This window comes from Sturnira hondurensis, unplaced genomic scaffold (genome assembly GCF_014824575.4).
Source record: "Sturnira hondurensis isolate 20B ecotype Veracruz unplaced genomic scaffold, ASM1482457v3 Scaffold0014854, whole genome shotgun sequence".
Lineage (NCBI taxonomy): Eukaryota > Metazoa > Chordata > Mammalia > Chiroptera > Phyllostomidae > Sturnira > Sturnira hondurensis.
This window is the reverse complement of record NW_028087485.1, coordinates 12,639,384-12,666,897: the sequence shown is the minus strand read 5'-3', so window position 1 is coordinate 12,666,897 and position 27,514 is coordinate 12,639,384. Positions and strand designations below refer to the sequence as shown.

General features: G+C 40.9%; 1 protein-coding gene across 1 annotated transcript in view; it reads right to left on the bottom strand.

Annotated features, from left to right (window-relative positions):
* Nucleotides 1–6,644: 6,644 nt before the first annotated feature.
* The window catches only part of LOC118999525 (cytochrome P450 2C23-like), a 24,796-nt gene continuing 3,926 nt past the window's right edge, over nt 6,645–27,514 (bottom strand). Inside the window, exons 4-10 of the mRNA XM_037064178.1 lie at nt 22,529–22,678; nt 21,781–21,941; nt 21,102–21,278; nt 15,297–15,438; nt 14,141–14,328; nt 9,817–9,958; nt 6,645–7,478 (exon numbers count right to left, since the gene is read on the bottom strand). Of these exons, the coding sequence (XP_036920073.1) occupies nt 7,297–7,478; nt 9,817–9,958; nt 14,141–14,328; nt 15,297–15,438; nt 21,102–21,278; nt 21,781–21,941; nt 22,529–22,678 (1,142 nt within the window). The 3' untranslated portion in view covers nt 6,645–7,296. The remainder of the gene's footprint in view (nt 7,479–9,816; nt 9,959–14,140; nt 14,329–15,296; nt 15,439–21,101; nt 21,279–21,780; nt 21,942–22,528; nt 22,679–27,514) is intronic.

Here is a 27,514-nt window from a genome sequence, read left to right as displayed (position 1 = left end):
CCTGGCTCTTCCATGTGTCCCCACTAACCCTACTTCCAACAGGGCAGTCATTGGTTCGGTGACATGTTGACTCAGATTGCCCTCCAGTCCATGGAAAGCATGAACGGTGTGGACTCTGAATCCATTCTGTGTACCTGTGTTGCCTAATTTGTAAATAGCCTGTACCTGTGTAATCCTTCTTGTTAGGAGTAAAGAGGTTCCTTCTGAGTTTGAAAAACTTGTGTAATGTGTGTTTACTGGTATGACATCATACTAGGCATCAGGATCTCAGGCAGAAGGTTAATTAGAAAAGAACAGTCCGGCTCAGAGGGAAATAGTCTTCTGAAATGAAGGGACGAACGTAATTCAGACTTTGAGCAGCCCTGGCAAGTGGTCCGCTAGTGGATGACAGGCCCTAATGTATTAAGGGCAACCATATTTCATTGATGCTAAGGTGTGTTTATTTCACATTTCAGTGTCTCTGAAACTGGAATGTATCTTAAAACAAATGGCATCTTAGATTCAGAGAAATACAATGTTATAATAAGAAGTGTAAAAGAAATCCAATGGTGTCACTACGGTGTCAGAGAAATATAATAACAAATATTAATTGATTGAATAGTGACTAAGCCTGGGGTTTTACACATTAAACCATGAAGCAGACTAAACAAAAGTAATGAATAACTTATGTGGTAGAATTTTCAATGACTTGATAACAAAAAAGCATCATTTATGAGCCCCTCCTAAATGCCAGGGAAACTACATGCATTCTCAGCTCCCTAACCCTAGAAGGTAGATGTCATTAACTTCATTTTTTAGTTGATTGAAGATGAGAGAAAGTCTGGACCTGCCCAAGGTTGCAAAGCCAGAAAATGTTGGATATAATCAGCTTTCAAAACCTAGTAGCTTTATTCTGGTCTATGTTTGCTCCTGAAGCAAACACTGACCCTGAAGATAAAAATAATTATTGTTCAAAACCAAAAATTTTTTCAGTTGGAGCACTGAATCATCATAGAAGATCAAACACATTCTTATGCATTAGAAACTAACTGAGAAGAGTAATAGGAAAGAGGGACATGAGCAAGCTTCTTGGGCTTGCTGTATAAGAGCCCTGAGAAGCGGAAATTTATGGGCGTTATTACATCCCAAATGATCATGAATATGAAGTTGAATGCAGCTTCACCAAAAATTCAAAGCTAGAACTTACCGCTCTGAATATTTTACAGCTTTTTGTACTGGAGTATGTTAAATAAGGTTTTTGAGACAATATTTGACACCACTAAAGTCAAAGATATTTTGCCCTAATGTGGAACAGACTGGCAGATCTCAGAGGGGAGGGGGTGGGAGGACTGGAAGAGATTAGCTAAAAAACATATATGCATATACTCATACTCCATGGACACAGACAACAATAGAGTGAAGGCAGGTTTTGGAAAGGGGGAGAAGGGGAGGCAGGGGTTGCATGGAGAAGAGCAAAGGGGGAGAAGTGGGGACCATTTATACTAGTGTCAACAATCTTTTTTTTTTAATTTAAAGATATTTTTGTCCTAAACCTGTCCTTCTGTGCTTGCAAATTTGTGGAAATACCTACTACTTACCAGGTAGGACCTATGCATAAAATTCAATCCATCTCTCTTGTCTTTCTTTCCTATCTCAACATCAGCCTCAATCTAGCCTGAGTTTGCCCAGCCTTCTTGGGAGCTCTAGGTTGGATTGTTTGCTCCACACAAGTGCCCCAGTTCCCTCTAGTTCTGGTTATGCCTGGTGCTAGAATCTTCTCCTTCTCCTTGCTGACCTGCTCTACTTCCATTCTGATGTCCAAGATTACCCTGAGCTGGGATGGCCTCTGAAATCTGGGTTTTGATTGTTGCATGCCCCGAGACAGGGTTTTACAGATACCAATTAGTCACAAAGTACTTACTAGTCATTATGTTTCTACCTATTATGTTTCTACTTATTAGGACAATTTGTACTAATTAGTAATGATTTTTTGTTTGTGTGTGTATTCTTTTTAAATGAAAGGACAGCTTAAGGTAGCTCCAGTCAAGACGAGACATAGATAAACATGGCTCACCTCCTCACACAACCACATCAAAATTACAACTAAACTATAGACCAACCATTACTCAGAACAATCAGAAAGAGTTGAATGGAAGTATGACAACTATTAGAAATTTAGGGTGGAACTAAATTTCCACATCCATACAGACTGGTAGGGGGGGCAGAAATGCACAGACATGGAACGGGCTGGTTCTAAAGCCATGTGTGGTAGATAAAAATTCAGGAGGGACAACTCAGGAGGGGGAGCAGGGAGGTAGGGACTGTGTATCAGGCTCAGCTCCATATCAGGTTACCCCAGCCCAGGATTCCAGTGCCAGAAAGATAACTTCTGGCTGCAGAAACCAATGGAGATTGCGTTTTGTCTCTCAAGAGACTCAAGCAGTCTCTTAAATGGCCCACACATGAACTTACTCAGACTCACTCACTCTGAGCTCCAGCACTGGGGTAGCAGCTTGAAAGGCACCAGTGGAATGCAGGGAGAAACTGAAGTGCCCAGAATCAAGGTGAGAACTGGGGGCCAATGTTCTCCCAGACAGAAAGATGGACAGAAACTGTTGTTGCTTTTCTGAGCCTCCTCCCACAGAGTCGCCCCACAGGCAGGTGCCATATCTGACTCCATCAACCTGGCTAACACTGTTTGCCCCTCATGGAGATTCCCTGAGGCTCTGCCCCACTGAACTTATGGACCCACCCAAGCTGATAACAGCAGCTCTTCCATATGAATGGCTTGTCTCAGCTCATGCTTCATATCTTCCTAAATCCTCTCAAACAAACCACAGCCAACCTCAGTGAGCCCCCACATCCCATACCTCTTGCCAGTTGACCCCAGGCCCAACATCAGAAGTAGCCGGCCTTGGATCACAGCTTGGCTTTACCTGTGATCCTCCAAGCCCAGCACAAGTAGCAGCCATCTGTAGATTATTTTGTAGCTCATGCTGGATGGCCGGGGCAGAACAAAGGTGGTGGCTGACCTTGGCTTGCACCATCCAGAAAATTCCAGAGTCTGTGCACCCAGTGGACAGCTACAGACCATGTCAGAACACTGATCCCCTGACCCTGCACTGCTGAGCCTCCACAGAGGGCAGAGGGCCACCCAGTCCTTGCGGCTGCCTGGCCTGGATAAATCCCTCCCATTAATCTGCCAACAGCAACCAAATCTCAACTATAAAAGAAGGGTGTACTCAGCCCACACAGAGGGTATACCTCAAGTACTCAGCTTAGGTGATAGAAGAAGCTGTGCCATTGAACCCTACAGGAAACCTATTAAAACAGAGTAGAAATAGCAATTCTAACTAATATATAGAAACAAACACAGGGGGATGGGGGGCTGACAAAATAAGGAGACAAAGAAACATGGCCCAAATGAGAGAACAGATCAAAACTAAAAAAAAGAGCTAAACAAAATGGAGATAAGCAATTTACCAGATGCAAAGTTCAAAATACTGGTTATAAGGATGCTAAAGGAACTTAGTGAAGACAGTAACAGCATAAAAAAGATCCAGGCATAAATGAAGGATACGTTAATTAACACAAAGAGCAATTTATAGGAAATCAACAGTAGAATGGATGAAGCTGAGAATCAAATCAAGGATTTGGAACATAAGGAAGCAAAAACCAACCAATCAGAACAACACAAGGAAGAAAGAATCCAGCCCTGGCTGGTGTAGCTCAGTGGATTGAGCATGGGCCTGTGAACCAGATGATCACGGTTCGATTCCCAGTCAGGGCATATGCCTGGGTTGCAGGCCAGTTCCCAGCAGGGGACTCATGAGAGGCAACCATACGTTGATATTTCTCTCCTCTCCTTCCCTTCCCCTCTAAAGATAAATATATAAAATCTTTAAAAAAATTAAATTAAATTAAATTTAAAAAAAGAAGAAGTAAGAATCCAAAAGAACAAGGATAGTGTAAGGATCCTCTGGAACAACTTCCAGTGTACCAACATACACATCATGGTGCCAGAAGGAGAAGAGAAAGAACAAGAAATTGGAAAACAATTTGAAAAAATAATGAAAGAAAACTTTCCTGATTTGGTGAAGGAAATAGACATGCAAGTCCAGGAAGCACAGAGAGTCACTAACAAGATGGATGCACAGAAGCTTACTCCAAGACACATCATAATTAAAATGCCAAAAGTTAACGATAGAGAATCTTAAAAGCAGGAAGAGAAAAGCAGTTAGTTACCTATAAGGGAGTTCCCATAAGACTGTCAGCTGATTTCTCAGAAGAAATTTTGCAGGCTAGAAGGGACTGGCAAGAAATATTCAGTCATGCCCTGGCTGGTGTAGCTCAGTGAATTGAGCGTGGGCCTGCAAACCACATGATCGCAGTTCAATTCCCAGTCAGGGCATATGCCTGGGTTGCAGGCCAGTTCCCAGCTGGGGACTCACGAGAGGCAACCATACATTAATATTTCTCTCCTTTTCTCCTCCCCTTCCCCTCTAAAAATAAATAAATAAAACTTAAAAAAAAAAGAAAAAATATTCAGTCATGAAAATCACGAACCGACAGCCAAGATTGCTCTACCCAGCAAAGCTCTCATTTAGAATCAAAGGGCAGATGCAGAGCTTCCCAGACAAGAAAAACCTACAGGAGTTCATCATCACCAAACCATTATTATATGGAATGTTAAAGGGACTTATTTAAGAAAAGAAAAAGATTAAAACTATGAACAATAAAATGGTAATAAACACAGATCTGTCAAAAACTGAATCTAAAAAACAAACTAAGCAAAGAAGAGGAACAGGGAATCATAGAAACTGAGAGTGTTTTGATGGTTGCCAGATGGAAGGGGGATGTGGAGGAATGAGTGAAAAGGTGAGGGGATTAAGAAGCACAAATAGGTAGTTACAGAATAGATATGAGGGTGTAAAGTACAGTATAGGAAATGGAGTAGCCAAAGAACTTACATGCATGACCTATGGACATGGACAACAGTGTATGGAATGCCTGAGGGAGCAGGGGGTGCTGGGTGGAGGGGGACAAAGGGTTAAAAAATGGGACAACTATAATAGCATAATTAATAAAATATAATTAAAAAATAAAAATAAGCCCTGGCTGGTGTAGTTCAGTGGATTGAGTATGTGCCTGTGAAGCAAAGGGTTGTTGGTTCAACTCCCAGTTTGATTGCACATGCCTGGGTTGCAGGCCAGGTCCCCAGTAGGGGACACATGAGAGGCAACCACACATTGATGTTTCTCTCCCAATTTTTCTCCTTCCCTTCCCCTCTCTCTAAATATAAATAAATAATTTTAAAATAAATAAATAAAATTAAAATAAGAGGACAGCTTCATTGGGATAGTTTACATACTATAAAATTCACTTACTGGTAAAGTTCAGTGTTTTTTGGAATATAAAGAGGTGTGCAATCATCACTGTGATCTAATTTTAGAATACTTTTGTCACCCCGCCCCCAACCAAAGAAAATCGTGTGCTCATTTGTATTCACTTTCTAGCCCTAAGAAACCACTAACCCACTTTCTGTCTCAATGGATTTGCCTATTCTGAATATTTCATATAAAGAAATCATGCAATATGTAGTCTTTTATGTCTGGCTTCTTTTACCTAGTATGTAGTGTTTTCAAACTTCATACATATTGTGGATGTGTGAGGAAATATATATAGATAAATAGATATAGATATAGATATAGATATAGATATAGATATAGATATATATCCTGCTGCTCACAGCTAGCTGGGCCACTGCTGGGGTAGTGTGTGTGTGCGTGTGTGTGTGTGTGTGTGTCTCCTTTCTTTTTGAGGCTGAATGATATTGCATTATATACTTCAGGGTCTGGCAGAAGTAAGACCTGCTTGAATGTGGTTGCTAAGATAATAATGTGGGTGTAATAATTTATAGTTTTAAATTGAACACTTCATCTAAAATGTCATATGTTGTACTTCAGTATGATATCATTATGTTACAGAATTACATTTTATGATTTTGTAATAAAAAAAGAGGCATTATTCATGCTGGACCCTGAAAATAGTCAGTTTGCTTGTCTGTTCACCCATCGATAGACTTTTGGGCTGTTTCTATGTTTTGGCTCTTGTGAATAATGCTGTAGGTATGCGGATGTACAAATATCTCTTTGAGTCCCTGCATTCAGTTCTTTGGGGTATTTACCCAGAAGCTCAACTCTACTTTTAAAGCTCCTTGCCCTCCCACTGTCCCTGGAGGCTGGCTGCCTCTTGGTATTTGAGCCATCCTTCTGTGGTAGCTGCTGCTCACAGCTGGGCCACTGCCGGGGTAGTCGCAACTATTTTCTGGGTCACTGTTTTCTTGGGAACACTCGTTCTTCCCTTGCAACTCTTCCTGCTCAACCCCCATCCCCACCTCTCACCTCTTTCTGAATAAGATGCAGCTGTGTGTGTCTGAATCCTAACTGTGGACATGGTTTGATTTCTTATTCCAGAATGCCCTTCAAGACCCTTGCAAATCAATTGTTGCGAATCCAGGGTGTGGGGCAGAAAGAGATTTGTGATAGGAGATTATCGTTTAATTCCACCTATTTACCATATTCCAGCTGTAGAAAACCCATAACTCAAGGGAAGGAATTTTTGTGATTTAAAGTCAAGTCAAATGTACAAAGACAATGTATTGTGGAAGTAAAAATTTGTTTTATGAATGTGGCACAAATCACACAGGTGCTTTCAATTGGAAATAGAAGCCATACATACAGGCTACTATGTTTCTCTCTTTTGAAAAATTACAGAAAATCAGCACATCTCCAAAGCCACAGAAGGAGTGTAAGCTCAACTACACTGCTGATTGTCCCTGACAAAGGTCCTCTGTGGGCCCGGTTTTGTTCAGCTGAAGCACAGTTTGTGAAGAACTGTATGGGGGAGAAATACATTGTTTATTTCCTTGGAATTTTCAGGACCCAGCTCCTTCTTGTCAAGGGATTTGTAGATTTACAAGATGTTCATCAAGTTACAGTGAGTAGTGTTTCCGTACTATAAAGTATTTAAAATGAAGAGAAAGGCAATTGGGGTGAGAGCAGAGTGCAGGGAGTAAGAGGGAAAAGCAATTACTTTGAACTTCTTCATTCAAAATTTATTGATTGGTTTTTGGAGAAAGGAAGGGAAAGAGAAGGAGAGAAATATGTTTCTTCCACTTATTTATGCATTCATTGGTGGATTTTTATATGCGCCCAAGCCAGGGATTGAACCCTCAACCTTGTCTTTGGAGACAACTCTCTAACAAAGTGAGCTACTCAGCCAGTTGGTTTAAAATGTTAAAAGAGAAGATTTCTTTTATCTAGGAATAAAGCACGTCTTAAAAGGTGGAGGAATGTTGAGAACTCCAGTAACAACAGGTTGGGTCTTTAGTTCCTTGGGATCCACCAGGGGTTTCAGGGAAAAGTTTTGCAGAATGGTGGTGATGATGAGGAACAGCTCCATGCGGGCCAGGCCCTCCCCAATACAGACCCGTTTTCCTGGAAGGAGAGAACATTTCCATTAGTCCACTCCAAATTCAAATACAGTAGCTCCTATTCAGACACAATATGCCAAAACAAATAAACAACAACAAAAAACTAAAACAACACGCCCCCAGGAGCCATTGAAAATGCTGCTCAGAAAGGGAATGCTTATCAGCTGCTGGGGGACAGTCAGGCCCCACAGGGATATCGGTCAGTGAACATTCAGACACTCTAAAGAAGTTTTCACTCTTTAATTGGGTAATTCTCCTTCTGGGCATTTATTTATAGAAATGAGAAATTTACCTATTAGGATGTCACTTACATCATTATTTATGATATTGATGAGTTACATACAAACTATATATCCATCTATAATGAATCAATGAAATAAATCCTTCTGCATCTATCATACAATGCAACCTAAACATGTTTATGTGAAAGATTATTTAATACCACAGTCTGTCTTTTACCACAACAAAGTAAAATTTGAAGACAAATTTTCAAAGATGATATAGGTCATTGGGGCTCAGTGGATTGAGTGCTGGCCTATGGACGAAAAGGTTGCCAGTTTGATTTCCGGTCAGGGCACATGCCTGGGTTGCAGGCCAGGTCCCCAGCTGGGGGCCTGCAAGGGGCAGCTGATCGATGTTTCTTTCACACATTGATGTTTCTTTCCCTCTCCTTCTCTCTCCTTTCCCCTCTCTCTAAAAATAAATTTAAAAAATATTTTTCAAAAGGATTGTCCAGAATGACCCAAATTTTATTTTAAAATATACACCTATTATGTATAGTTAGACAATTGTTTGACATTTTACAGTAAAATGATTTACTGTATAATTGCAGTAACAGTGATTATCTCTGCAGGATGAAATTGCAGATGATTTTTATTACTCTTTTTATTTTGCTTTTCTGCATTTTCCATCCTTTATGATGGACACTTATCATTGAAATTAGAAACCAAACCTCTTAACTGTTGTTTTGAAAATGCTTATTAAATGACTGAATTAAATAAGGAAAAAGAATGTGTGCTAACCAATCCTAAGCTGTCTTTCTGACCCTATGGAAAAGAGTAACTGGGAGCCAACCAGCTCCTGCAAACAGGCAAGGGTTTGCGGGGCTCATATTTCAGAGGGTAAGAAAAAATATGAAGTAGCCAAGGTCTCTTTGATGGCTTCTGGTTCTAAGAATCAGAAAGTTTATCACTGTTTATAATTTTAAAAGAAGAAAAAAAAGTTGTACATTTGTTTTGGAAAAGTCAATATTACAAAGGGGAGATAAACAGAAAAAGAGTTTGCAAAAGCAGTTTCTTTGTCATTTGGTAACATGGGACATTTGAATTGGATTGACTGACTTTAGTTTCTTTGAAAACTGGCATTATCAAAACACATCATAATTAAAATACTGAAGGCTAAAGATAAAGAGAAAATCTTAAAGGCAGAAAGAGAAAAGCAGATAGTTACCTACAAAGGGGTTCCCATAAGACTATCAGCTGATTTCTCAAAAGAAACTTTGCAGGCTAGAAGTATTCAAAATGACAGAAAGCAAGGACCTACAACCTAGATTACTCTATCCAGCAAAGCTATCATTTAGAATGGAAGGGCAGATAAAGTGCTTCCCAGATAAGGTAAAGCTAAAGGAGTTCATCATCACCAAGCCATTATTACATGAAATGTTAAGTGGACTTATTTAAGAAAAAGAAGACCAAAACAATGCACATAAATGACAATAAATTCACAACAATCAACAAGTGAATGTAAAAAGAAATGAAGGAAACAAGCAGAACAGAAACAGAATCATAGATATGGAGATCATTTGGACGGTTTCTGGTGAGGAAAGGGAAGTGAGAGGATAGGGGAAGATGAAGGATCGGGGGAAAGGTGCAGGGGGTAAGAAGTACAAATTGGTAGGTACAAAATAGACAGGGGGAGGTTAGGAACAGTATAGGAAATGGAGAAGCCAAAGAATTTATACGCATGACCCATGGACATGAACTAAGGGGGTAGGGATTGCTAAAGGGAATGGGGATACCAGGCAGAGAGGCGCAAAGGGGTAAAAACTGGGACAACTGTAATAGCATAAAAATGAAATATATTTAAATATTAAAATAAATAAAGATAAAAACTGGCATTATACTCAGTCACCCAACAACAAAGTAGTCCTTGGGCTACTTACCCAACCCTACTGGTATATGGACTTAAATGTACAGAGTTACAATACATCAGGAACTGGAAGAGTTTCACTTGATTGCCTTTGCTATCATCAGTGGATCACTTAGTTATGCCATGAATTCTTGGAAGCCAAAAGTTGTTCAAAATGAGCATGTGTATGGTTTGAATGGATTTATTTGTATTACCAAGGGAGAAAGGTACGAAGTAATCTGTTTTTCTGAGCCTGCCATTTTCGTCCAAAAAGTGGCCTGGGTCAAACTTCTCTGGATTGGGGAACTCCTTGCAATCATACAAGACCGAAGACAACAACGGGAACACAGTGGTGCCCTGGAACCGAGAAAGGAGAGAGGAGTGGTATGTCACCATGCCTGTCCTTGCTGAATAAACAAGGCCAACACTCTTCACTGTAGTGAATTGAATAGGACTGAGCACCTGTGAGCTTGGCTGGTGAGTGTCTCGAGTTACAGCTGTTTCACACATGCTATCAGACAATATATTTTATCAAAGCGATAAGATGATTCTCTTTGGGAAAAGGGATGTTACAGTCCATGTGCAATCAGTCGTTGTTGGCAAACGGGGCGTGTGGACCACATGGTCTAGGCACGAGCTTGACCAGAGCTGCACCCTCAAACGGAAGAGCCTCCTCATTCACAACCTGTTCTTTCCTAAATTCAGGTGTGACTGGAAGAAAGTGAGATGCGAAAACTCGAATCTACTGAATGAGACTTCACTTCCCTGGCTTGTAAAATAGGGTGGGACTAATAAAACACAGGCTTTCTTCCTAATTTATAAAAGACTTTTGTGAGGCTTAAATATCAAAATAATATTGATAACTACCATTTATACCGGATGCTTCACATTTACCGAACACTGTGCTGAGTTAGCTGCTCACGAATTGTATTTAATTCTTCCTTCAACTGTATCCGGTTGGCTCTCTTTTTACACTCTTTGTCGCAGTGAGGAAATTGCTATTCACAGAGGAGAAGCCACTTACTGGAGGTTGTACCTGTAGCAAGTGGCATGTTTACAATTTGAACCAAGTTCTATCTGATCAGAAAGCAGCCTCATTTAAGTGAAAGCTTCCTTTCTCCATTTTTACTTTATTTTGTATGCCCTTAAACATAATTTTAGAATTATTGGAGTAGGCAATACATGCACATGGAATAAAATATCAAAAAATGTACAAAGTGGTATAAAGTGAAAGTAAGTTTCTTCTTATACTCAAGTCCCCAGAGTTTTGTTTTGTTGTTGATGTAATTACTGTTACCATTTTAAGATGTATGCTTTGGAAGATATCTTATGGATTAAAAAAAGAGGACATGCATATATACCCCCCACTATGTTCACACAGTACGTGCTGTAGCTGGCTTAGGATTCCACTTTATAGAAATAAAGGAATTTTTAAAGTTCTTTATAAATGAACATTTGGGGATTTTCTAATCTTCAAATATCACAAATACTGCTTCAACAAATATTCCTATTTTAAAGAAAATACACACAAAGGATAAATCCCTAGTAGTGGAAATGCTCTTTAAGTTGCATATGTGTTTTGAATTTTGATAGAAATCATCACATTGCCTTTCACAGAAGCTACACCAATTTAGCAAAACTATGTTTTTTTAATATCCTGCCAAAATATTGTGGTAAGTAAAAAGAATTTCATATAATATTTATTTTTATTATAGTCCATTGTGTGAGTATATTTTTACACATTTAAAATTATTTATGATTAAGCCCTGGCTGGTGTAGCTCAGTGGATTGAGCACGGGCCTGCAAACCAGATGATCGCGGTTCGATTCCCAGTCAGGGCACATGCTTGGGTTGCAGGCCAGTTTCCAGCAGGGGCCAGTTCCCTGCAGGGAATGCACGAGAAGCAACCATACATTGATGTTTCTTTCCTCTCTCCTTCCCTTCCCCTCTAAAAAGATAAATAAATAAAATTTAAAAAAATAAATAAAATTATTTATGATTATTTTTACTCATATTTTCATTTTGCTCCTTTTTTTGAACTGCATCTGTTCATTTTGGGGCTTGTTCACAATAACTGTAGGGGTTCATTTTATTTTTCAGTAATTAGTCCTTTGCTCTTATGAACTATGCAAAATTTCCTCTCAGTTTCATTTATCTTTGATTTGGTTTCATTTTCCAGGCAGATATTTCCTATTTACATATAGCTAAATTTATCAATTTAAAAATATATGGCCCTCTTACTCCTTTTTTTGGGGGGGAGGGTCAATGTTAGAAGTCTTTTGAAATTCTGAAATTCTCAGAAAAATTATTGCTTTTATTCCTAGTATTTCTTCAGTTCAATATTTTATGTGTCTCTATTTGAGGCACTGAGAATAAATTTTCAGAGGTGTGAGGTAGGGACCTGTCATTATTACTTTCCAACCCCTGGGGGTTTTCTAACCTCTGTTGAATAATCCATATTTTTCCTCTAGAGAGAAGGCATCATTATCACATAGTCAGTTTTCATGTAAAACTAAGTTTATTTCTCAACTTTATTCATTTGCTCTGTCTTTTTAAGAGTCTGTATTACACTGCTTTAATAACTGTGACTTCATATTATATTTTAACATTTGATAGGATCTATCCCTGAGTATTTTTATCTCTAAATTTTCCATATCAATTTAGGATTTGCTAGTTTATTTAGTTCCCAAAAAAATCTGGTTGATATTTTTATTGAGCTCTCATAAATGTATAGATTGATTTTGAAATAACTGCTATTTTTCCACCTAAACACAGAATAAGTCTTGTAATTTATTCAAACACTATTTATCTTCCACTAGTATTTTGAACTTTTCTTTCTATAGATCTTGAATTTTTTGTTCAGTTTATTCCTAAGTATTTTATCTTTGTTTTTAATCAATGAAAACTTATCTTCATTATATATATTTTTAAAGATTTTATTTACTTATCTTTAGAGGGGAAGGGAAGGAGAGAGGGAGAGAAATATCAATGTATAGTTGCCTCTCGTGGGTCCCCTGACAGGAACTGGCCTGCAACCCAGGCATGTGCCCTGACTGGGAATCGAACCACAATCGTCTGGTTCACAGGCTCACGCTCAATCCACTGAGCTACATCAGCCAGGCTTCATTATATTTTTAAAATGGTTTTTATTTTATATAAGTGGCAATAAATATTTTAAATAATAAATGTGTACCTAACCACTGAATAATTATATCTTTGCAACAGTGTATCAGCTAATTTTCTTGTATTTTTCCAGGTACAATTACATCATTTTAAAAACTGATTCTTTCTCTTAAATGTTTTAGTTCATTCCTTTTTTCTAATGCTACTTGAATAATATTATCAGTGATAGACAGCCTTGCTTTATTCCTGCTATTAGGAAAGCTTTTAGTCATTCATCAATAAACATGATTTGGGAAGTACGTTTTTTTCTGGCTAAAGAGTTATTTATCTATTTCTATTTTATTAAGTTTAAAAATTGAAAAACTAAATACAGAGTGCAGTCACAAAGCAGACACGGTAATGTATGAGACGCAGCACAGGGAAGAGAGTAACACAGTGACAACTGTGTGTGGTGCTGGGGAGACCACTGTGTAAGTTATAGAAATGTCTAACCACCATATTGTACACCCGAAACTAATATAATAGTGAATGTCGACTGTAATTAGAAAATAAAATTTTAATTAAAAATGGGCATTGCATATGATCAAATATATTCCCTGTACAAATGAGACTGCTGTGATTTTCTCCTAAACTCTACTCATACGGTGAATTTTATTAAATGAGATTCCTTGGTGGGAGTTTTCCTGTGTTCTTCACTCTCTCCCGTTGTTGGCGGTATTGTGTTTTTAATGTGATGCTAGCCCTCATGTGCTAACAGACTTCTGTGTTGGTATTTTAAAGTAAGACTGGTGTTGTTCTGTAGTATTTTGACTCTGTTTTGAAAGATTTTGATGAGGTTTGACACCTTTTCTTCCTCTTCTATCCTCTGGAACTCCTTAAATGTCAAACCCGAGCCCCTGATCACAACAGAAGCCCGACTGCCTCCCCGCTGCACGTGGAAAGGTTTTGGTAAGTGCTACGGGCTCCACAAATGTTAACTGTTAGTGGCACCAATATCTCAGCTGTCCTGGTAGGTAAAGTCCTGGGAGGAGACAATTTGGGTTAAAGAAACCTGGCACTGGGCTTGACTACCTGAGAGCTACAGACACATTTTCCACTTCTCCCTTTTGTAATCCATCATGAAAAATAAGACTTCAGTTTCCATAAGGTCTTCGTTACTGGAAATCACTGCTCTCTTAATACATTCTATGTGAGAGTGGCAGGGGGAAGCCCCAGGTCAGCCTCCCCCACTCTAGGAAGGCAGAGACAAGGCGACAGAGGTGCCAGGTGACCCTCCCAGACCACCTGACTCTGGCCTTTCCATCCCTGAAGCTCAAGTGCATCTCTTCCTGCAACAGAACTGAGAGCCCCTCAGAGACCCACAGAGAGATTGTGTTGCCCCTTCTATCCCAGTCAGTTTTCCCAGACACATCTGACCTTGGGGATAATGTATTGTCTGAATTTCGTGTCCTGGGTCACAGCATGGGGAACACTACAAGGAAGAAGTTTGATGTATCTTTGTATCTCATGCAACACAGCCTCTGTGTAAGGCATCTTCATCTTGTCCTTCATGGAGGGGCTTTGGTTGCGTCCAATCACACAGTCGATCTCTTCATGAACTTTGGCTGCAGAGACATGAATCATGAATGTTACTCCAGAGACGTGTTCCCTGGACACCTGGAAATGACTTGCAATGTGCAACAGAAAGCAGCTTATAAAAGGCTGCCAAGGTCAAAGAGATGCTGCTAAACAGCCCACTGCTCTGCACTTGATGGAATTTTTATTTTCTATTTTGCTGTAAATATCAGAGACTTTGCTGAAGGAAACAGAAAGGCTGGGTTAACTATTTTCTCAGCCTCCTGGCCTCATTGGTTTGCTCTCAAGCACAGGTCAGGTGGGACCTATGTGGTGGGGTTTATGGCTTATCCCATGATTCCTGGCAAAGCAGCTGTAGAGGGAAAATGTTAACCCCCACTTTGGCAGGGACACCTCTTTGTGACCTTCACCCAGTTTCCTAGACATTTTGTGGGAATGGCAAAACCATTATGTTGAGCAGTATAAACACTGGCTTTGTAAGGCCTGTACTCCGAGAATGTGCTTGAGAAAATAGAGCTACTACAATTTCATTTTTGAATGTTGAACTATATCACACCTGAAAATCCCCTTTGGGGAATCTGGTCCATTTTTAAGATGGACAAACAGAGGCCTGAAAGATGAAATAACTTCTCTGAGGTCACATAGCCAGGAACGGACAGGCCTAGGATAAGAACCCAGCATGGTGACCCTTGGGCCCCTCATCTGAACAAGGCTCACTCTTGGGCATTACACCTCATGTAGAAGAGTCGGTATTCAGAAGCTCCTCTGTTTTCAACTTAAACAACAGCCTTCATGTTCCTAAAGGTGTTTCTTCCTTATCAGCATTAATTGATAGAATTCTGATCTGCAAAAGCAAAACCACACAGATGGTGCTTTTTTGCATGATGCTGGAAAAGGCAGACCAGAGAAAGGAAGCAGTCACCAAAAGCAGAGTCTTTCCACCCTTGTCTGGTGCCCGGATCTCATTTGTCGCTGGGTCACTAGAACATCGTGGTACCTTGCACCTCCGGGTGTTTCATTAGGAGCAGGAAACTGTATCTCAGGGTAGACGCGGTTGTCTCTGTTCCTCCCACAAACAAGTTTGATCCGCAGATTGCCAGATTCTCCAAGTGAAACTCAGACATTGGGTTGTGCTTCTCCTGTAGACGGTAGAGTCAAAAGCTACGTGGGTTAAAAACAAGGCAACGGCTTATCAGAGCTCCACAGTCACACCCCTTGACTAGTTACAGGCTTCATTTTGGGCACTGTAGTATAGTGGGTTGAAAAAGAACCCACTATAAGTCAGTCATGAAATTGAAACTCCTAGGTTCAATCCCAGCTTAGTCAAAAAACAGGTGTGCCCTTGGCAAGTTACTTTACTCTCAACTGTTTCATCTTCCGTGAAATGGAGGTAAAAAATAGAACACACCCCACAGGCTTATTTCAAGGATGAAAAGGTGAACAGGTGGAAGCTCTTGGAACAATGTATATATACATACTCAGTGAATAGTATCTTCTTATACTACATTTAATGAAAAAGACCAGATGATAAACCCTCTGCAAGTGTGGAGAGAGACCACTGGTTCATAACTGGCCTGTTTACTTCATGTAAACTGCTTACGCACTCTCGTCCCACCCTCTCACACATGACACTCATCATTATAATGGTGTTTCTAATATGAAGTCTGTACTTGTAGGACATTTTTACTTGTAAGTTTTTACATGAGATCTACAAAGTGTTTAGAAAATAAATTGATCCAGGACTTGAAAATAGTGAGTGAGCTTTTTATTTTAAAATTCTTCTACCAAAAATAATGAGGATTGTCATTTTGTTTATTTATTTATTTTTAGAGAGAAGAAAGAAAGAAAGAGAGGGAGACAAACATCTTCAATTGGTTGCTTTTTACACGCCCCCAACCAGGGACCTGGCGTGCAACCCAGGTATATGCCCTGACTGGGAATTGAACCTATGACCCTTTGGTTCACAGGCTGGCACTCAATCCACTGAGCTTCACCAGCCAGGGAAGTCTTCTTTGCTGAGGTATCCCCAAACCTGACATAAAAATGGGCACTAAGCATTTGTTTAATAAGATAATATTTAATGCTATTATACTAATTAATAAAAAATTTTGTATTTCTATATACTTAAATGACTTTATTATATTTAAATTGTGTACATTGCTCATTATTCTTTAGGAACCTTCAACACCATTGGGTTATTTTATTTTATTTTATTTTCATTTATTGTTGTTCTACTGCACTAGTCCCAACGTTTCCCTGGTTGCTCTCTCCTGCCTGGCCCACCTCTACCCCTGCACCCTACCTGGCTCCCACAGTCAGTCCCCACCCTTCTGTCCATGTCCATAGGTCCTTTACACATCTTCCTTGTCTAGTGGTTCTTAAATTGGGGGAAAGTATTGGGATACTTGTTTTTAAAAATAGCTTCATTTTTAAAGCTCTAAATCAAGTTTTTCTTTACTCAATTTCTTTATATTATATCTCACCTATTTATTTTGAAATGGAATTATTTCTGCAAGTGGAAATCCAAATTTTTTAGGTACACTGTCACTTCCTACCTATAGTCCTTACTGTCTTTATCTAGAATTAAGAATATGAAGCATTTAAAATAACTCCCTCAAACCACAAAAGGCTGCCAAATAGCAACAGTGATCTTGAGAAAGAAGAACAAGGTTGGAGGAATCACACTACCTAATATCAAACTATACTATAAAGCCATAGTAATCAAAACAGCATGACACTAGCATAAAAAGACTCATGGATCAATGGAACAGAATAGAGAGCCCAGAAAAAAAAATCCACACCCTTATAGTCAATTAATATTTGACAGGGGAAGCAAGCACATACAATGGTCTAAAGACAGTTTATTCAATAAATGCTGTTGGGAAAATTGGACAGATATGTGCACAAAAATGGAGCTAGACCACCCTCTAATGCCACACACAACAATAAATTCAAAATGGATTAATGACTTAAGTGTGAGACACAAAATCATAAAATTCCTAGAAGAAAACATAGGCAGTAAAATCTCAGACATTGCTTGTAGCACTGTTTTTTCTGATATATCCCCTCAGGCAAGGAAAACAAGAAAAACTAAACCAGTGAGATTACATCCAGCTAAAAAGATTTTGCATAGTACACGGTGGCCAAGATGCAGGCCTAGGTAGACAAACTGTGCCTCCTCACACAACCAAAAGAGGGACAACAACAAATTTAAAAAGCAAAATACAACCAGAATTGACAGAAAACTGAACTGTATGAAAGTCCAACAACCAAGGAGTTAAAGAAGAAACATTCACCCAGACCAGTAGGAGGAGCAGAGGCAGGCAGCTGGGAGGAAAGGACTCGAGGCAAGGCAGCGGCTGGCGGACCAGGTGGTCCCACCTTCAAGTTCAGATAAACTGGGAGGAACAACTGGGGAGCAAAACAGACCATGCAACCCAGGGTTCCAGCATGGGAAAATAAAGTCTCAAAACCTCTGACTGAAAACACCTGTGGGGGTTGAGGTGGCAACAAGATAAACTTCCAGCCTCATAGGAGAGTTCATTGGACAGACCCAAAGGGTCCTAGAACATACACAAGCCCACCCACCCTGTAATTACACCAGTAGGGCCCAATTTGCTTGTGGATCACAGGGGAAGTGACTGAAAACCAACCGAGAGCTGAGCAAGCAACATTGTTCCCTCTAAGACCCTTCCTCCACATACAGCTTCACTATGCAGTGACATAGGTTGCCCCACCCTGGCAAATACCTAAGGCTCTGCCCCTTACTACGTAACAGGTTCCCCAAGACAAAAAAAAAATGGCCCAAATGAAAGAACAGATCAAAGCTCCAAAAATACAACTAAATGATGAAGAGATAGCCACACTATCAGATGCACAGTTCAAAACACTAGTAATCAGGATGCTCACAGAAATGGTTGAGTATGCTCGCAAAATAGAGGAAAAAGTGAAGGCTATGAAAAGTGAAATAAAGGAAAATGTACACGGAACCAACAGTGAAGAGAAGGAAACCAGGACTCAAATCAATGGTATGGTCTAGAAGGAACAAATGAACATTCAACCAGAACACAATGAAGAAACAAGAATTCAAAAACACAAGGAGAGGCTCAGGAACCTCTGGGACAACTTTAAATGTTCCAACATCTCAATCATAGGGTTACCAGAAGGAGAAGAGGAAGAGCAAGAAATCGAAAACTTACTTAACAAATAATGAAGGAGAACTTCCCCAATCTGGCAAGGAAAGAGACTTCCAAAAGGTCCAGGAAGCTCAGAGAGTCCCAAAGAAGTTGGACCCAAGGAAGCACACACCAAGGCACATCATAATTACATTAGCCAAGATTAAAATGAAGGAGAGAATCTTAAAAGCAGCAACAGGAAAGGAGACAGTTACCTACAAAGGAGTTCCCATCAGTCTGTCAGCTGATTTCTCAAAAGAAACATTACAGGAAAGAAGGGGCTGGAAAGAAGTATTCCAAGTCATGAAAGGCAAGAGCCTCCATCCAAGATTCCTTTGTTCAGCAAAGCTTTCATTTAGAATGGAAGGACAGACAGAGTGCTTCCCAGATAAAGTCAAGTTAAAGGAGTTCATCATCACTAAGCTCTTATTCTATGAAATGTTAAAGGGACTTATCTAAAAAAAAGATAATAATATGAACAGTAAAATGACAATAAACACACAACTATCAACAACTGAACCTAAAAAAACAAAAACAAAATGAACTAAGTAAACAAGTAGAACAGGAACAGAATCACAGAAATGGAGATCACATGGAGGGTTATCAGTGGGGAAGGGGGGAAATGGGGGGAAAAGTACAGGAAATAAGTAGCATAAATGGTAGGTTAAAATAGACAGGGAGAGGTTAAGAATAGTATAGGAAATGTAGAAGCCAAAGAACTTTTATGTACAACCCATGGACATGAACCAAGGGAGAGGGGAAATGTGGTTGGGAGGGGGTGTGCAGCATGAAGGGGAATTAAGTGAGGAAAAAGGATCCCTGTAATAGCATAATCGATAAAATATATTTTAAAAATAAAGAAGAATTAAAGAGTTTTTGCACAGTGAAGGAAACCATCAACAAAATAAATAAGACAACCCACTGAATGGCAGAACGTTTTTGCTGATGTTTCTGAAGTTAATATCCAAAATGTATAAAGAACTTACAAAATTCAACACCAAAAACCATACAGTCCATTTTTAAAAATGGGCAAAGGACCTGAATAGACACTTTTCAACAGAGGACGTGCAGTTGGTCAATAGACCTATGAAAAGATGCTCAACATCACTAGTCATCAGAGAAATGTAAATTAAAACCACAATGAGATACCATCTCACACCCATCAGAATGATACCATCAATAAATGAACAAACGTGTCAGCTAGGATGTGGAGAAAATGCATCTCTCCCGCACTGTTGGTTGGAATGCAGGTGGCCAAGTTAATCTGCCTAAACATGTCACGGGGCTTCCTGTAGCCAGTGACTAATGGGTGCAGGGGTACAAAAGCCCAGCTCCCTCCCCTCAGGGGCTGACAAACTCTGCACTGTGACTTATACTCTACCGCCCCCTGTAGGATCTGGCAGAGACTACACTTAACATGAAACTATGTCAATGTTTAACTGTTTTCTATTCCTTTCCTGTTTCTCTCATTCACATATAAGTCTCTCTACATGCAATTCCTTTAATAAATCACTTTCATATAAATCCCTATTTCAAGCTATGCTACTAGGAAACTGACCCTTGGGCAACTCCTGGTCTCTCTGCATCTACTGTTGACCCCTCCAGTATGTCCCTCACATCACAAACTCCATCATTCCCTACACAATTTTCATTGTGTACCACAACGAAACACTTTTTGTTTTGTCATTAGGATAAAAAGTAAACTAACTGACACCGCACCTGCCCTGTATGAACGGTCTGCCTGCTGACCTCATGCTGCTTCAGCTCCTCTCCCACCGTTCTGTCCTGCTCTCTCCCTCCCAGTCCCACTGGCTTGCTTTTTACCCCTCATATTCCCACGCTGCTTCTGTCTCAGGGGCATCAGCACACCTTTCTCAAGCACATTTTCTAAGGAAACCAGGCTATTAGTTTTATAGGGCTCAAAGGATAATTTTAACATTTTCCATTGTTGCATGTGTTTATACATGAAATGTTTTTTGTTTTTTTTTTACAATATAGTGCTGGTTGCCACCTTGGCTGTTTCTCTGCTGATGTGCTCACAGACACCCACATCAGTATTTTACCGGACAGTCCAAGGATTGATGGCTGTATGAGTAGTTGCTATTCAGTATTTTTAATACCACCAGTGGTTAATGTATAACATCTTTGCTTTAGAATCTTGAGCCACCACCCATTTCAAATAATGAAATTGTTCCTATGAGAAAACACAACCCATTTTCTATAATGTAGGAGTCTATGACAGACTATGTGGGAAGCACTGTGGCAAAAAATGGCTACGTGTGTCTAAAGGATGTGTAGGGGAAACACGTGTGTGTTTTATCCACCCCAAAGTAAATAAAGGCTCAAAAACATGCACTTATGTGTATGTGTGTCTATCATGGAGCTCATCCGAAATATGCATCGAGAACTTTTAAATGCTGATGTCCAAGTGTAGGAACTAAATAGAAATACAAAGGAAAAAGAGAGCTTTGGACCATTTTGAAAGTCTATTAGTAATGATAATAGTGTACCAACCTCATTGCCCTAAAAATCGACATATTAAGAAGTACCTCCATGGTGTGACTGTGCGCTCATGTACCCCTGTGCGAGGGTGGGAGGGTACTGGGGGGAGACGGTGGGTACCGTACCTGCTCCATCTTGGTGAGGAAACAGTCGATGTAGTCTTGAGGGCTACTCGGATCCAGGGATTCTTGGTGCTCCTTCACTTTTTGCAGAATGAAATGTTTAATGGCTGCAGCCCTTTTAAAAAATGAGTTGTGCTCTCCAGGGAGATGCTTTATGAGTTTTGGCCACAGATTGTAAATCTAAAAATGGGAGAGGGGGTGCAGAATACACTGGAAATTCAGTTTGTAAAGAGGAACTGGAGTTTCTGAATGGAGTGCCTGACTTTCTGTGTGTGGCCTAGCCAGGCAGAACCCCTTCCTCCAATTTCCAAGAGGAAAAGAAGGGAGGACGACCTCACATGCAGGTGAGCGGCCCCTGCCCATCTCCTAGCTCATCCCAGCTTTGGCCAACCCCACAGTCAGATGGTGGGGCATGGGCACAGGGGCCTTAAAAGAAACATAGGCAACCAGGAATGTCTTGTCTTCCTTTGTGTGCACAGACCCCGAGAGGCAGGCAGAGGGCAACCTCCCAGTGATGCTGGGGTAACTGTCATTGCACTCACTCACTCAACACGCATGAAAGGGAAGGTGACAGTGAATGCTGACACCGCGCTCTGTTCCTGAAGTGGCCGTCCACCCAGCCTGCAAGCTGTCAGTGGGTCTAGTCCACCAACAGGGAGTGCGGATGCCGCCTGAGCCTTACCTGGATCCATGGGGAGTTTATTCGCCTAAAATTTGTATTTAACAAGTCCATCATGAAAAGGAACTTCTCATCGTGGTACTGAAAACGCTCCTTGAAGAGGATGGAGCAGATCACATTGCAGGCAGCACTCGAGAGGATGAAGGAGGGATCCAAGGGCTGAGCTTAGGTGAGAAACGAATAACATTTAGAACCTTCATCAATAACGATACCTTCTTCCTGCTCAGATTTATACACAGAATGTATTTCCTCTAACCTTCCCCAAATTAAGATGGGACCACCTTCTAACAATACTGGTTCCAGATAGCATGCACTATGCTACTAGTAATATAAAGTATATCAATATGAATACTTAGTAGTTGTAAGAGCAACGGGTGATATTACGAAGCATTTACTACATACTGAATACTGTGTGACTGTCTTGCAAACTATATTATTTAACTCTCTTTCTGAGGCTTGATTTTCAGCTCCATTTTTCAGCTATGGAAACTACATTTTAGAGAAGTTAAAAAACTTCGCCAAATTTACATACCCAGCAAGTGCTAAAGTTGAGAAATGAGCCCAAACTAAAGGATTTGAGAGTCCTAAATATAGCATCATTTTCTTCCCACCCCTTTTTCCCTAGCTAGCTCCCTGACTAACTAACAGAGCAGGTCATGGACCAGAGTGATTCCCACAGGAGGAGCCTGGACTGGGGGTGGTGTGTGGAGGAAGTCCCCTTGCCCTCAAAGGGATGATCACTGGCCATCACCCTCAGTTTTCCTGAGCTCCTCCACCAGACACTGGGCTTCCTCCTGGATCCTCTTCTCAATGCTCCTCTTCCCCATCCCGAAGTTCCTCAGGGTCATGAGGGAGAAGCGCCGCATTTCCTTCCATGTCTCTCCGTTACTGAAAAGGATTCCTAGGAAAAGAAACAAGGAGCAGGAAAATATCTTGTATCAAGGAGTCAGACTTTCCCTACAGCTGCTCTCTCATGTCCACCCCAGACACTGAGGTTCCCAGTGTCCCTCAGCAGGGATTCAGCACATCGAAACTTAAGAACACAACCTATTTTGGAGTGTGAGTGAACTATTCGTCACAAAGAGAAGAAAATCCATGTTCTGGTCAACCGGGGGCAGAGGTGCTAGCATGCAGCATGGAGGGCAATCACTGGCGGGTGGAAAATGTTCCCAAGTGTGGGAAGCCCTCTGTCTGGCTTTGTTAAAAATGGTCAAAAGTGGCCTGTGTTCCCACAAACCCCTTTCCTGAGGGCCTGTCTTTACACTTCAGATTCCTCTAACTTGTGGTTGAGTTCTAGCTATGATTTTTTTCTGTGAGAAAATAAGCAAAGTGAATCAATATGGGGTTTATGATTCTATTCTCCTGCCAATTTAATACAGTGAGTGTTAGCCTCCTCTGGGTAAGAAGAAACAAAGAAGCAAAGGAGCCCAATGTTCCAACCAATGCTTTTTAATGTATCTGTACAGAGCCAGTTACTTATTCTGAATTTCCTACTGCTCTTAATGCACCATCAGTCCCATCAGCGTGTTGTAGACACTCAAAAGTCAATGACATGTTTGCTGCTGTTAATCATTAAGCACATGATCTCCCTAAGACTGGAACATCAAAGAGAAAACAAATACTTGCCCTCATTGGTGCAGCTCAGTGGATTGAGTGCCAGCCTGTGAATCAAAAGTTTGCCCTTTTGGTTGCCAGTTTGGTTGCAGGTTCGATTCCTGGTCAGGGCACACACCTGGGTTGCAGCCCAGGCCCCCGGTTGGGGGCATGTGAGAGGCATCAGACTGATGTTTCTCTCCCTCTCTTCCCTTTCTTTTTCCCTCCCTTCTTTTCTCTCTACAATTTTTTAAAAATCATTTATTTAAAGATTATGAACCCAAAGCCATGGCCTGTGAATATCACACAGTATCAACAAAATCTTCAAGAACCACAGGGCAGGAACAGAGAGTGATGCTAATGCTTTAAAATTTGATCTCATCTCTGAGTTAGACAGAGTTCGATCAAAAGGGGGGAACTTAGTAAAAGAAATACGGGGCAAAATGGAGTCACTTTTGCTAAGCCACGTCACCAAACCTACAATTAACTAACCTGTCAGCCTCTTTGAAGTATGAAATTTCAAACCAGTTAATCTGGACTTACACCAGCAATGTAATCCACATGATAAGACTCCTGCTATTCTCTTTTCCCTGAAAGTGGAGGATCTGGCCTAAAAATAATTCTTTCCTTTTGCTAATAACCCCCCTGCCACACCCTTCTGCCTGTGAAACCTTCCATTTTGCACAGCTCCTCAGGGGCTCTTCTAGCTGCTAAGGGGATGCTGTCTGATTCACGAGTCGCTTCACAGAGCCAATTGTTTATTCAAATTTACTCAGTTGAATTTTGTTCTTTAACAGAATTAAGTTCCTATTTCCCTGGGACTTGAAATTTTACAATTTTAAGTGGTTTTGAGGAGACTTTTAGTCTCTCCGAAGTAGTTTGTGTGTGAGTGTGTGTGTGTGTGTGTGTGTGTGCAATCCTTCATATCTGTAAAGCAATATATGTAACCCATACCTAAGTTCTGAAACATAATAACAAAATAAATTGACTTCTAGCCAAGATGGAGGAGTAGGTAGATACACTTTGCCTCCTTGCACAACAAAAGAAGGACAACAACAAATTCAAAAAACAAAACAAACCCCAGGACTGCCAGAAAATCGAATTATATGGAAGTCTGACAACCAAGGAGTTAAAGAAGAAATATTAATCCAGGCCGGTAAGGGGTGGAAACGGGCAGTCAGGCGGAGAGGACACATGGTAAGGTGGCAGCTGGAGGACCGGGGTGGGCAAGGTGGTGGCTGGCAGACTGGGCAGTCCTACATTTGTGTGTGAATGAACAGGGAGAAACAACTGGTGAGCAAGACAGACCTTGCAACCCAGGGTTCCAGTGTGGAGGAATAATGCCTCAAAGCCTCTGACTGAAAACACCTGTGGTGGTTGAGATGGCAACAGGATGAACTTCCAGCCTCACAGGAGAGTTCACTGGACAGACTCACAGGGTCCTAGAATGTACACAAACCTACCCACCCAGGAATTACACCAGAAGAGCCCAATTTGCTTGTGGGTAGTAGAGGAAGTGACTAAAAGCCGGCCAAGAGCTGAGCAAGGAGCACTATTCCCTTTCAGGCCCCTCCCCCACATACAGCTTCAAAGCACAGTGACATGGGTTGCCCAGCCCTGGTGAATACCTAAGGCTCTGCCCCTTACTATGTGACAGGAAAGCTGGGACAAAAAGATACGGCCCAAATGAAAGAACAGATCAGAGCTCCAAAAATACAACTAAATGATGAAGAGATAGTCAATCTATCAGATGCACAGTTCAATCAGGATGCTCACAGAAATGGCTGAGTATGCTCGCAAAATAGAGGAAAAAGTGAGGGCTATGAAAAGTGAAATAAAGGAAAATGTACAGGGAACCAGCAGTGATGAGAAGGAAACCAGGACTCAAGTCAATGGTTTGGACTAGAAGGAACAAATGAACATTCAACCAGAACACAATGAAGAAACAAGAATTCAAAAACACAAGGAGAGGCTCAGGAACCTCTGGGACAACTTTAAATGTTCCAACATCTCAATCATAGGGTTACCAGAAGGAGAAGAGAAAGAGAAAAAAATTGAAAACTTACTTGAACAAATAATGAAGGAGAACTTCCCCAATCTGGCAAGGAAAGAGACTTCCAAAAGGTCCAGGAAGCTCAGAGAGTTCCAAAGAAGTTGGACCCAAGGAAGCACACACCAAGGCACATCATAATTACATTAGCCAAGATTAAAATGAAGGAGAGAATCTTAAAAGCAGCAACAGGAAAGGAGACAGTTACCTACAAAGGAGTTCCCATCAGTCTGTCAGCTGATTTCTCAAAAGAAACATTACAGGAAAGAAGGGGCTGGAAAGAAGTATTCCAAGTCATGAAAGGCAAGAGCCTCCATCCAAGATTCCTTTGTTCAGCAAAGCTTTCATTTAGAATGGAAGGACAGACAGAGTGCTTCCCAGATAAAGTCAAGTTAAAGGAGTTCATCATCACTAAGCTCTTATTCTATGAAATGTTAAAGGGACTTATCTAAAAAAAAGATAATAATATGAACAGTAAAATGACAATAAACACACAACTATCAACAACTGAACCTAAAAAAACAAAAACAAAATGAACTAAGTAAACAAGTAGAACAGGAACAGAATCACAGAAATGGAGATCACATGGAGGGTTATCAGTGGGGAAGGGGGGAAATGGGGGGAAAAGTACAGGAAATAAGTAGCATAAATGGTAGGTTAAAATAGAAAGGGAGGGTTAAGAATATAGGAAATGGAGAAGCCAAATAACTCATATGTATGACCCATGGACATGAACTAAGGTGGGGGAATGCTGGTGGGTGTGGGGCAGATGGGAATAAAGAGGAGAAAAATGGGATAACTATAATAGCATAATCAATAAGATGTATTTAAAAAAGAAAATAATAAATTATGTGTTAGACAATATCTGTGAGCCCATTGTCCAAGTGAAGACCTAGAGCCTGACTAGGCTTCCTGAGTGCTACCTCCCTGACAACCCCGCCCCCCATCAAACTGTGTTGGAAAACACAGTAATTTCTATACTTAGTCATTTGTTCATTGTTGCTGCAGCCTTTGTAGTGTGTGAAATGACACCCCAGGAATAGCTTCTCCAGTTCCCTAAATTCTAAGACTTCTGGAAGAGAACTTTTGAAATAAGTTTCCCAGATTGCTTTTATTGCCATCATATTTGCATATTTAGCTTATAAAGAAGTTGGACTCTGTTGTTTTTTTTTTTCAATCCTCACCTGAAGACATTTTTTCATTGCTTTTAGAGGGAGGAGGGGGAGAGACATATTGATGCAAGAAAGAAGTATCAATTGAGGACTTCCGCCAAGATGGAGGCATAGATGGAAACACTGTGCCTTCTCCCACAACCAAGTTTGAACACAACAAAGGTTTGGAGAACAAGGACACACCCAAAGACCAGAAAACGGAATTATACGGAAGTCCGACAACTACGATCCGTTCAACGGGGACAGTAAGAGAGGCAGAGCCAGCAGCAGAGCTGGGTCGGGCAGGACAGATCCCCCAACCTAGGCGAGCAGGCAGCCGGGAACCAGTCGGGCTGTGGGGCAGACTGACGGCGGTCGCACATTTGCGCACAGTGAGATGGACCACATAGGCCCCAGGGGGCGAACCCAGTGGTGGAGGGCTGACGGAGGTGGCACACTCGCGTGCAGTGGAACGAAACGTGTGGGCCTGGTGACGGTGGTGGCTGCGGCGCCCGGCGGGAAGCCATTGTCCCTCTTTGACCCCGCCCCCACATACAACGTCACAACCCAGTGACTGAGTTGCCCTGTTCTAGTGAACACTTTAGGGCTCTGATCCTGCTATGGAACAGGCACGAACAACCCGAAAGATGGCACAAGAAGAACTCAAAGTCCCAGAGCCAATAACTCTAAGCGACCGAGAAACTGCCAGCCTCTCAGAAGCACAATTCAAGACACTATTTATCAGGATGCTCACAGAACTGGTAGATTATAGTCACAAATTAGAGGAACATAGTCACAAATTAGAGGAACATATGAAGGCTAAACTAATTGAAATGAAGGGAGATGCACAGGAAACCAATAGTGATGGAAAGGAAACTGGGACTCAAATCAATGGAATGGACCAGAAGGAAGAACAAAACATCCCACCAGAAAGGAATGAAGA